The sequence below is a fragment of the Buteo buteo genome, chromosome 27 (assembly GCF_964188355.1).
Source record: "Buteo buteo chromosome 27, bButBut1.hap1.1, whole genome shotgun sequence".
In the NCBI taxonomy this organism is placed as follows: domain Eukaryota; kingdom Metazoa; phylum Chordata; class Aves; order Accipitriformes; family Accipitridae; genus Buteo; species Buteo buteo.
This window is the reverse complement of record NC_134197.1, coordinates 5,487,506-5,499,751: the sequence shown is the minus strand read 5'-3', so window position 1 is coordinate 5,499,751 and position 12,246 is coordinate 5,487,506. Positions and strand designations below refer to the sequence as shown.

General features: G+C 43.9%; 1 protein-coding gene across 2 annotated transcripts in view; it reads right to left on the bottom strand.

Moving 5' to 3' along the window:
* The window catches only part of TTYH3 (tweety family member 3), a 79,955-nt gene extending 67,709 nt beyond the window's left edge, over positions 1–12,246 (bottom strand). For both annotated transcript variants that reach the window (XM_075058534.1, XM_075058533.1), the window contains exon 1: positions 12,054–12,246. In XM_075058534.1, the coding sequence (XP_074914635.1) occupies positions 12,054–12,176 (123 nt within the window). In that variant the 5' untranslated portion in view covers positions 12,177–12,246. The remainder of the gene's footprint in view (positions 1–12,053) is intronic.

The following is a 12,246-nucleotide window of genomic DNA, read 5'->3' as shown; positions in this document are numbered from 1 at the left end:
TGAAAAAGCTTCAAAAACAACCCCTGCAGCGATCAAGAGGTTCACCGTTAGAGCGCTCAACCTGCCCCAGAACATGGTCTCTGAGGCCAGCCATGAACTTTACCAGGATTTTTACCTGGTTGTACTTATGAGAATGAAAGGCTATTTTAAGCCTGTAAATTTGTTGCTCCCACTAATTTGTCTACTGAGGTTGACTCAACTTCTATTGTCTAACCTGTAAGAATTTTGAATATATATGTATAAGGAATGGCCAGTGATCCAGCATATTTGACCTCAGAGACTAGGGATGAAACCCTGTCCTACCCAAGCTCTATGTACTACTCAGCCTCATAAGCTGACAATAACTCAAGACTGCATGGGGAGAGTTTGAGAAGGACAAACAGAAGACATTGGTCACATTTTGAAATACTAAAAGGCACACAGGAAGCATTGTACAGTGCTTTTAAAATAGCACTCTCATCCGAAGTTTCTGTTTAGCTACAGGAGAAGTGTCAAGCAAATCATTCCATCCTCACTGGATGTGCTATCTGTGCTTTCCATTAAATCCAGACAGAAAAAGACCCAAAACACAGCTGATCCATTTTTTCCTGCCACCTACTACAACCGAAACGGTTTCCCTCTTAAGGGAGCATGAACATTAATACTTGCCATTGACGAGAAGTACCTGTAATCTAGTCTTGTGCAATACCTCTCATTTATTCAAGTCCAAGGCTTTCAGTCTAATCTTATTCAAGTTCAACTCCTACGGGGGGGGGGGGGGGGGGGGGAAGCAAACCTATCTCCTTAATCATATCTGTCCAAGTCCAGTGACAGTCAGCTATCTCCATCCCTAGCCTTTTCCTAGGTCTGTGCCTTTCGGTATCACTTGCGCTCAACAGCTTGTTAGTCCAAAGCTAAGTGGAGATCATGTTTTCAGGGTCTACCATTGCATTAGCAGTGATGATTGTAACTACAAGTAGAATTGCAATAGGGTAGAAATAACAAGTCCTCCCTTTGTGTTCCCTCTAGTTCTCCTTCTGGAAAAGAAAAAAAAAAAAGCACAAGTATTTCAAAGATACCAGAAGTAGCACAAACTAACTTCTCTCAGAAGACCCTAGACATGTGTTGCTGGGGTTCACCCACACAAATTAGTTCTGAAAATTACCTTCCTTCATATTTCAGAAACAAGAAGAAATTACAAAATAATGGAAGTTTACTAATGATTATTTCCCCCCACAGAAGACTCAAAAAAAAGCACCTGGTACTTTTTGTTGTAAAACACTCAGCCATTCCCTAACTTCCAAACAGCAAAAATGGCACTGTTTGCAAACCCTGCAACTGTTCCTGCTACACTCTTACTCCAAAAGTAAAATTCCCTCAGGTGCCAAAGTTTTAAGAACATATGTTTGCATAACTTTTCATTAGAGTCTCCTTCCTCTCTTCTCTCCTTGAAAGTTACATTATTACACCTCCCAAGGAAAAAAAATATTTATAAGCAGTACACCTCCACCCTTTCCTCTTAGTTCAACGCCACAAGGCAAGATTCAGCCAGAGGTCAGCCACTATGCACTCTCAGCTACATCCTTCATTTCTATGCTCTTCCACATTCCTCACCAAAAACCAAACTGAGTAAGAGCTCACCATATCTGCATTTGCCAGAAAACCATGATTTCTGCAATTAATGCAGCACGGCTTATTACAGCTGCAAACGTTCCTAGGCTCTGATAATTATAAGCCCATGGCTGGTTGTCTAATTAAAGGAGGAATGAATTAATGAGTTTTACCAAAGGCTTTTGAGTCACCATTATAATTCTCACCCTTAATCGGCAGCAGGACACTTAAAGGACAGCGTGAGCAGGATCAAGAGCAGAGAGGGGGGATAAACCACCCCCAGCTGATGCTTCCCCCATCACGTTCCTCTCCAACATGTCACTGTCATTCAGACCCCAACAGCCAGATCAAACCCAGCAGGAAAACGCCTGGGCCTTTTGGACAGCTGAATACAAAAACGCTTCCTGAAGCTGCCACAAAGCACACACCAGCCTTTGAATGCCGAGAAGCAGAGAGATGCTGGGCGAGAGGCTCTGCAGAGCGCTGACTCCACCACTTTCATTCATCCACAGCCCCAGCCCCCACCCAGCGCCAACAATTACAGTTCAGTCTCAGGCTCCCAAGGAGGCAGAAATTGAAAACACGTTTTCATTGAAGCACAGCTTGAATTTCATGAATTCCATTACTCTCGACTTTCTCAGCATTTCCTGGAGTGAATACTGTAAAACAAGGGAGAAAGAAGGGCAGGGGGGCCGTATGCGAGGCAGCAGTCATATGCCACCCCTCTGACCACGCCAGTCCAAGAAGGGACTACAGAGGCACTTGCAGCGAGAAAACGACATAAAGAAGGACTATTCCTAAGCTGAAGAAAATAAGTGTATGCTAAACATAAGTTTAGGGAGGGAGGAAAATGACAAACTGCCAGAGGCCTCAAAACAGTAACATCATCCCTTAGGACTAGCACTTAAATAGCAAGGCTACAGGCACAGCCCAGATGCAAAGACTTATGATTTCGGCAGTGCAACAGAAAGCACCTCTTCAGCAGACTGAAGAAACCTTAACTACTATAGCAACTATCAAAATTACGAGTTTATCAGCTACAGGAACTTGAGCACACTGATAAACTGCAAGAAAGCTTACCCCAAGAAAAAGCATGAAGTATGGTGAGGTCATTCTCTGCCCACACATTATTCAGAAATCTATATTCAACACTAAACCGATTACAATCATCAGAGAAGACAGGTAGCACCAAGCAATGGCTCATTTTTTTCCCACGTGTACAATTGTAACTCAATCAACTCTGAGATTATTCAGGTTTGCTAATTAACACCCTATGGATAGCTTTGATACCATTACCAATGCTCGTAATGGTTCCTTCACCAACACCTTCTCCCCTCTTTCCCTCCCAGCTTGGGCCTTATCTTCAGGAGCATTACATCATCTACTGCACTGAGCCCTCCTTGTAACAGACACTATTATGCAACTGAAGTGCCTCCATTTGGATTTTGGCGTTATTTTGAATTTCAGTGTTGAATAGAAGGCTTGTTTAAATTCTCTGCGTGAACAGCAGCATTTTACAGACTGAAAAGGGTGTCCATGCACAGACACCAACACTGGCATAACAACGCGTCTGAATGTGTTATACATTTGTGAAACATCCATTCCCCACATTCCCGCTTCCCCTTGTCCAAGAATAAATCCAGCATTGTTAGGACTGATTAGCAATATCTTTCATCCCTAATTTCACACTACAAAGGACTTTCATGCATATGCACGTGTGGCACCATTCTGAAATGTATCAGCCAGAAAAAGCATTTAACACTGACAGAGGAAATCACAATCTGAGGGTGCAGCTCCAGTTTAAGTGAGGGTGAAAGGGAGCATCAGCTCTTTCCCCTGGCTGGTTTCAATGTTACTCTTACTATTGACCAAAAAATGCTCATTTGTTAAAATAATAACTTAAAATAAGTCTGGCACACATTACATCTGCTGAAGCAAGCAACCTGATAACCATGTGAAAGCACACATTATTATAAATGTTACCCTCATATCCAAGTGCTTAGAGAAGGGAATCACTACAAGTATCATGACTGAGTTACACCAACTGCTGTGTCCATGTATTGCACACTAACCTACTTTTTTTTTTTGCAAGAGCCTTGCAGCCTTAAGCACACAAATTACTACTTTGCAAGAATATGCACATATATGGCTTACCAATCCCTAAAGCTCACAATTATAAGATCAGACTCAAAAACTACAAATGGCTCACTACCAGAAATCTAAAAAAAAAAGTTTGAAATTAAAGCCTCTGCAGCATGAAAGTGCAGTGTGTTTTACTCTTTCCTAGTTCATCTAATATGAAAAAAAAAATAAAAAAGAAACAGCATCAGCATGGCACTGCCCCACCGTAACTATTCACTAGATACCTGCAGACCTTTTCACCATGCAGCAAAAGTTATTTCTGGTTTGGGGATAAACATAACCAATTCCTACTTTTTCACTGCTGCAATACAACCAACAGTCTCAGCCACTTCTCGAAGTGGAGGAAAGGGAAGGATTTTTAACAGTGATGGCTTTTTCCTTTTTTTTTTTTTTTAAGACTGTCATCTGAGTGCAACCTCAGAACCAAAAATCTTGCATGAACTTGATCCTCCTTGATTTTAGCTCAGCTCACCTGTCTTGTTAATCATCATTGTCAGCTAAAACAAAGAACTGGTAGGATGACATACACAGAAAGTACAGACAGCCTTGCTGAGAGCAGAGCAGGGTTACTGGGTTTTGGTTTTATTATTATTATTATTAGAGACAACTCTCCAGCATATATCAATATGTCCCCAAGTACTTTGAGTCTTATCCATGTCTTAAAAGTGAGAATTAAAGTTCAGTACAGAAGGTAATCCTGACAGATTCCAAAGTTACTCAAGTCCCCTCTGAATCTTAGAGCAAATAAATTCCCAGACAAAACGTCCCTTTCCCCAGCTATGGGAATTACATTCATTTGAAAACAAGCCAAATTCTCCTACCCACTCAAGGAGAATGGGAAATCTCAGCGTAACTGGTGGAAAGTTTACTACTAAAAGATAAAACAGAAACAAGAGGAGAATTGACAGTCATCAAGAAGCTAGTTGTAAACGAGATGCTGACTCTGCTACACCTCAAGAAAATTAAGAGTGAGCACCATCTTACTCAGTGCTTGCTTGTAGCCATTCAAGCGTATTCACTAGACATCAAAGAATGTAGAAGAATGACTTCAGAAGAAGCATTAACCATCACTGCTTAGTCTTCAGCACGCTGATCCTTACAGGTACAGCAGTGTCCTCAGAAAGGAGTCACACAGAGCTGACCGGGCAAGCTCTGCCACAGCACAGTCTTACCACATCAACACAAACAGCATGAACCATGGATTCTGGACTTCTCCCTTTCCATCAGTAAGTGTGCTGGTGGTGGTGAAGAGGTCTAAAATTAGCCTTGTCCTAGAAGGAGGAAAAAAAAAACCCCACAAGAAAAAAGAAAGAAAAAAACAAAAGAGAGAGGAATGCCAAGGGATCAGAGGATGCTTGTCCCTCCAACTGTCTGTTCTGAAGACACGTGTGTCAAGAAACCTGATGTCACAAAGGCCCATAACTTTTATCCACCTCTTTATCAATAGACAGATTTTTATTTACAGGTTCAAAAATAAATCTAATCCCAAAATACAAGTAGGAGATCAAGAAGACTTGTGGCACAGCTCCTTAATCCACATGCGAAGCCTTGGGATTGTCAGAGAAAAGCACCTGAGTTCCCACCCTTAATTTCCAGAGTCACGGCTAATGGGATATGTTCTTCTGGGTGAGAATTTCTCACTTTCCCTAATAATGAAAAATAAGGAGCACTAAAAATCCACACCAACATCTGCTTGAAGCACTGCTCGTTTTATTGGATCAACATTTAAACAAAGGCTTTTTGTTAACCTGAAGAGTGTGGATTTTCCTCTGCTCAAAAAGGCATTAAGAATTGAGTGGAAGAAAAAAAGAAAAAGAAAAAAGAAAAAAGGGAAGAGACAGTAAGACTGAACTGATTTTGAACTGATTGAGTCCTTTCTCCAGAATGCTAGTGATCAGGCTTTACAGCTGGACACCAAGATAAGCTTCCTAAGTAGCTATATCATTTTGGGGGCAAACTGAAGGCAAGTCCCTCATCTGCTTTTTCAGTTCCTGTTTTGACTCCCTTTTTCCAAAGCAAATGCAAAATATAAGGTTCTTGAATGTCAGCTCCTCCAAACCGATAAACACTTGTGTGCATACGGGTAAGTACAATATATAGGCAATGCTTGGAGGAGGTGGATGCATTGCCCAAGATTTACTTCATAAGTACTTAAATCCAGACCAGGAAACATAAGTTGTTACACTCATGTAGTAAAAAAAAAAATAGAGGATTTTCAAGAGGACAAATGTTGCCTTGGTGCAGAAGCGCCAAGGTGCCAGTGGCTGGCCACCACCTGACCAGAATAATGCTTTTAACTCTCATTCTACTCTTCCAGCTAAGACCAGCATGACACCTCCAGAGCACCACATGCTGCACAGAGGTCTCCTAAGACTGGGAAGCTCACCAGGCCTGGCAAAAGCATCTTCTCTGTGCAGGATTAATACTTTTAGGATTCTACCCAGATGAAGCAAGCATGGTTTACATCTTTGCATACTCACTTGCATCTCCTTCTCTCCTCCCCCCACAAAGTGTTTCACATTTCTCCAAGTCACCTTTTACCCCTCTGTGCGTACTTTGGTCTGCTAAAACCATACATTCAGAACAGTTACTTTTTTTTGACTAGAGTAAGGTAATCTACAGTCAGGGTTTCCAGAAACTGTCAGTTCTCAGGAGACCATCTGAAAATGTAGAAGCACAGCATGGGTCAGCAAAAAAGTAAGGCTGCAGACAGAAAGCTGGCAAAGGTTGATTTTTTTCCTGTCTGTATACCATATGCTGCTCCATGACTGATGTAGGGTCAACAGAAACCGTGGTATGTCTACCTTTGGTAAAAATCAGCCATCAAAAATTGTCTTGATTCTACATTTTTGGTTATTCATTATGCTGCAGTTCCCTAGTAAAGGCTCTTCCACATCAAACACAGAATAGAGGAGTCTGACTACAGCACCAATTTGCTGATAAGAGGTATTACTGCATGGTTACTCATGCAACCGAGACTGATGAGTAAAAGGAAGAGGGGATTTACCATCAGTTCTTAAAAAAGTAAAAGCAACTTCAATTTAATTAGAAAACACTGGATTCTACTAACCAGGGTCACGTAACCTTTCTGGAAATACAAGCAAACTAGTGCTACAGCAGGATAGCTGATCAGACGTTGGAAGTGGTCCATCTATTCTTGAAAGAAGCCTTCAGTCTAACCCCTTTAAGAAAGGCACATTACCCTCTGACTTTGAGCCAACTAGACAAAAACACGTCATCCAACTTGACTAATACACATGTTTCCAATTTACAGAAAGACTCTTGGTTTCAGAATTGAAATAAGACGCCAGTACAGTAGAGGAAGTTCTAAAACAATCTCTCTAATCCAAGTTTTTTGGCAGTTTAGGATCCATCATGTTTCTCCAGCCAAGAAATACTTCCAAAGACGACATTAGCTGTTATGTGTAGGGAAACAGCCTCACAGAGCCAGAAAGTACCTGACAATTAATTCCTTGCTGAACCTTTGCCTACAGGTTCAAGCACACATGCCTTGGATTAGAGTCTACAAGCCAAAAAAAGGAAACATCGTTGGGCTTACACAGCACCTTTCATTGCTGGATCCCCCCTCAACACATATACAGCAGTAGAAAAAGAATGTTACAACACAAAAGCACTGACAGATGTATGATAGGAGACTCCTCGGTGACAACACTAAAGAGACCATCTCAAAACCAAGGACTAGAGCATCCCCCTGTTCTTTACCAATGCTTCTTTTAGCATGGTTCTGCATCTCAACTGGTGTGAATCAATCATCCAGTCTTTTTCCAAAGCACATACAGTTGCCATTACACCTACAATCTGTGCATTTGCAGTTCTGACTCTTGTAGAAAAAACATGAGAGTAGTGCAAGGAAAGAGTTTCAAAGATACTGGAGAATTTTGCTTCATTCTAGCCCGATTCACGCATAACCCATGCGTTCACACAGATTCAGGTCAACATTGCCATTTTCCAGCAATTAATAAAAAGCAGAAATTCAAATCAAGGTGCTCCGTGGCTTAGCTTTTACAACCTCTCTTCTTCACTGTTTATAGTACACTTCTCAGCACACAATGAGACTCAAGAGCTACAATAAAGTGTTGTAGGCTCCTTTGCTGTCAGTACCAAAGACACCCTGTCTCTAGCAGGTATACCATTACCTGTTGTTGTGCTGTTATTAAAAAGCTATTCAGCTCTTCTACTTCTTTCCAGCATGTAACCTCCAAACTACCTCAAGGCTCTTAACCAACTCTACCCTGAGAAATAAAGTGAATTCAATGCCATGCAACTAAGTAAGTCACAAGCAGAAGTACTTATATTACTAAACAGATTAAACTAGTGACAGCAGCAGTCTCAGGACCATCTTACTGGTCTGATTAACTGAATTGGAAAGTAAGTGGACAGTACTGGTAAGATCATCATCATTTGTTCAGCAGCAAAAAGCACAGAGACCAGAACTGGTATTAGCATGATGCTGTCAGAAGGAACACGAGCTTTGCTCCATTTTTACATTCCCTTCACTCCAGAGTTTGTGACTCACTACACAATGAAAAGGCTTTGCAGAGCACTGCAGTATGACTCAGATGAGAATATAGCCAGAACAAAACTGTTCGTATCAAGATATCTTCAACCCCAATGATTCATGGGAGGATTAGGAAAAGAACTGGTCTGATAAGATCCTCTATAGGGATGACTCTATGGAGCAAGTCCTGCAAGCAGCACACGAAGGCAACTCAGACAGGACTCGCCAGCATGCCAAACCCCCTGGAGAAGGAGGATCACAACCCCAGCTCATTCTACCTTGAAGCTCACCTCCATTCCCCTAGAAAAAGGAAACAACTAGTTGTACTGCTGTCCACAGCTTGTCACAGTGGAAGCAAACATCTGAAGGACATAAATATACACATACATTTTTAAACAATCTAGTCCAGAGGGGAAGGATCTGTTCTGCTCCTCTACACTTGCACACGCTGTTCTAACCTAATGCAACAAGATACGCTGTGGAAGAAGATAAGAATTAAGTAATACCAAGGGAGAGCATTTTAGAGACCAACTTGGGTGAAGAAGGTATGCAGCCAAAACCTGCAGCTGCATTGATCTCATCCCTCAGCAACAACATTGCCGTAAGTATTTCTCATGCTCTTGGACAAAAGGAGGAAGCCCCTGTAGGTTGGCACACAATGGACGCAGCCTCCTTGAGACAGGCAGGTGCACAGTGGGTGTCCCTCCTGCTCTGACAAAAGGGACTACATGGGACAGAACAGCATAACTAGCCATTAAATCTAGGTCCTTCTAGATATTTCCCATCATGCAGGGTCCCAGAAGACGCAACAAAGACCTAGACTTCAAAGACCGGCAGTATGTGCTTATCTACAAGCTACACGTGCTTCAGAGAGGTTTCAGGGGACAATAGCTTGTCTGCTGCTTCAGTGGAATAGTGGCTTGTGCATTACAGTAATCCTTGCTAGGTAGAGGTGGAAAGCCTGTTAAATCAGCAGCCTCCTTACCCGCAGGAGCACGTGGCACTGCAACAAGTGACATGACAACATTCAAATCCAAGCCACTGTATTTCACCTTTAGTTGGAGTGGGATGTTCAGTTGATGTACAAGTTCAAAGCCTATCATCAAAACATGAGTACAAAAAAAAAAAAGGTAGGTCTTTACTAAGAGATTACTAAACAAAACAGTTTTATAAGGAAAGCAATGTTTTCCTTTGGTGATGGGTTGGGAAATCTTTTCTAGAGCAGCAGTGAAGAATCAGAAAGGATACGTTGCTTCCTTCCTTGTAACAAATCAGAATGAGAATGGACACTGAGCCCTGCTGTATGCCTATTTATGACAACAGTCTACCTACTCAATGACTTGAGGTCACGGAAACTTAAAGGTATTTTCAGTTTAGTAAAGGTAATCCTTCCTTACTATAGCTAGGGACGCTCTGCCCCTTCCCATCCCCATGAACTCCCAGTTAGCATCCCTCACTGCCCTCTCTTTAGCCACTGGAGAATTCAAATGCATCATGCAGTTTAACAGCTTATGCTTAAGAATCAGGGTATCAGCCACTAATGGAACAGAAAACAAAAAGACACAAAATTTGTGCCAATGAGACCTATAAATAAAAGAAGAATACACAGAATTTAAAATAAAAAATGGACTTACTTATTTTCAGGACATATACAACCTCACCTGCTAAATCCAAAAGGTTCCTAAAGAAAAGGGGAGACTATGCCAGCATAGGCTGCAAACAGAGCAAGAGATACAAATTCATAATAAAGCTAATAGAAAAAGCTAGAATTCAAACCAAAAGGCCTTTAAGGACAATTTAAAGCATGAGAGAGCATTTAGCACTACAGTTCCCACTCCTGGATTAAGTTTCCCTGTTTCACTGCATTAGAATTAATCTACATGGCTACGAACTCCAGAGTCAACTTGCAGAGCCACAGCAGCTTCGTTATATAACCGGCGACACCGATAACACGGGCTGCGTTACTGGAGCCTGCTCGCTATCCCTCGCCAATGCCAAAACCAGAAAAGCTGCTGCTACTCAAATGATTCTCTTGACAACAGACACTTCGGTAATCCAGACATTCAGGTTTGGATTTGATAAGACGTTTTCTTGTGAGCTGATGTTAAGACTTAAAAGGCCATCTACTGCTGTGCAAGAAGTCCTTAATATCATCAAGGGAGGGGAGGCAGCTACACAGGAGGAGGAGAGCAGAAGGCTTTAAGTTGGAATATGATTACTGTAGAAAAATTATCTGACAAATGAAAACAACCCCAGATTGTTGCAAAGAATGCTTTTAAGCAATTTAAGTGGAAAACCAGTACAGCTGCTGTCTATTCAAAGGTCAACGAGTGCTTGTTTCGTGATAACACACTCCCAAGAACATCTTTCCATGAACTCTTAACTTCTGATCTTCTGCATCTCATATCCCTTGTTTTAAAGGCAGCTACCCTCTGAGGTCATGGAAATACAGTTAAGCTGCTGTGCAGCGTTACATCTCTGTGTGGCCATCTTGAACTCTGCTAAGCCAAGGGAACTAAAACAAATTAACAAATTGAAGCCCCAAATACAAAAGTTAGGTCAAAAGTCTGTTCTGTTTACTGGTTTAAAGATGTTTCTTTGTATCTACCCACTGCTCTTTAAATACATCTCTCACGTTTTGCTCTAGCTGCAGCCCACAGATCTGTTCATCTGTTTAAAACAAAAAGCCCAAACAGACTGCTTTCTAAAGTATTTCTAATACCTTTTACTCCTAGGATAAACGAGAACCATTCAGATGCCCTAGCATTTCTGCCTGTGTGCACGATAGCAGGCTGCGTATATAGGACACTGCAAGTATGTTCAGAAAACCAAAATGGTGTTTTCCAAACCAGAGACCGTGGCAAAACGAGGCAGCAGAGCCACTGCAGCTCTGTTCCAAGATGACAGCAGAGAACACAGATGTTAGAGCACACAGATTCACTCCACAATCATTTTAATTACATGCCTAGCCAACCAAGCACAGGATACAGGCTAAGCAGCATTTAAAAAAAAAAAAAAAAAAAGAGCGGCGCACAAGTCTTCTGTGAGCATCTTCCCATGCACTTGATGCTAACACTGCTCTCACGCATTAAGCGATCTGTTTTCCAGCAGGTAGGCAGTCGGTTTTGGAGAGGCACTGCTGGCCTCTCTGCGGGTCGCGGCGGTGTGGGGCCGGCTGTGGGATGGATGACGAGCGGTCAGCGCTGCCTGCACAGGACATCGCCACTTATCATCGGCGATGAGCGGTCACGATCCAGCCAGGGGCGTCAGGCCAGGACGGTGCCTTCGCCTGGACAGCGCAGCTTGCGGGGGACCTGGCAAGGGCACATGGCCAGCGTTGCCTCCTGCCTCCCCTTCCAGGGGACCCTGCCACCTTCTCCCAAGAAGGACCTGGGCTTCCAGCAAGCTGGAAGCAGCTCGGGGCTCCTGCTCGCCCCGCCGAGGGAGGGTGGTGGTGGTGATGATGGCCTCCTGCCCCCCCATCCAGGCCGGCGAGACCCCCGCATCTCGGCCTGCCCCGACCCTGCAGCCCCCCCCCTACCCCTCGTGGGGCAGACACCCCCCCCCCCCACGGCACAGGGGAGACGCGTCACCCGCAGACACGCACCCGAGGGAACCCAGCCGGGACCCCTCTCCTTCTCCTCCACAACCCCAGGCGGGCCGAGCCCCCCTCCGCGCCCCCTGCCCCGCACAGCCCACGGGTGTACAAACACCCCCCGGCCGGGCTGCGAGGGGCCCCCACGCGAGACACAGCCCGCCACACACACACACAGAGAAAGAGAAACCCCGTACGGGGACCCACCTGCTGGTACTCGGCGTCGTGCGGTCGGAAGTCGGCGGCGGTGAGCTCCCAGCGCAGGCTGAGGTGCGGCAGGCGGTGCAGCAGGCTCACCCACCAGGGCGGCGAGTAGCTGACGCCCGCCATGCCCGCCGCGCCGCCTCGCCTCACCCCGACCCGCCGGCCATCGAGCGCCGCCGCCCGCGCTGCTCGCTCG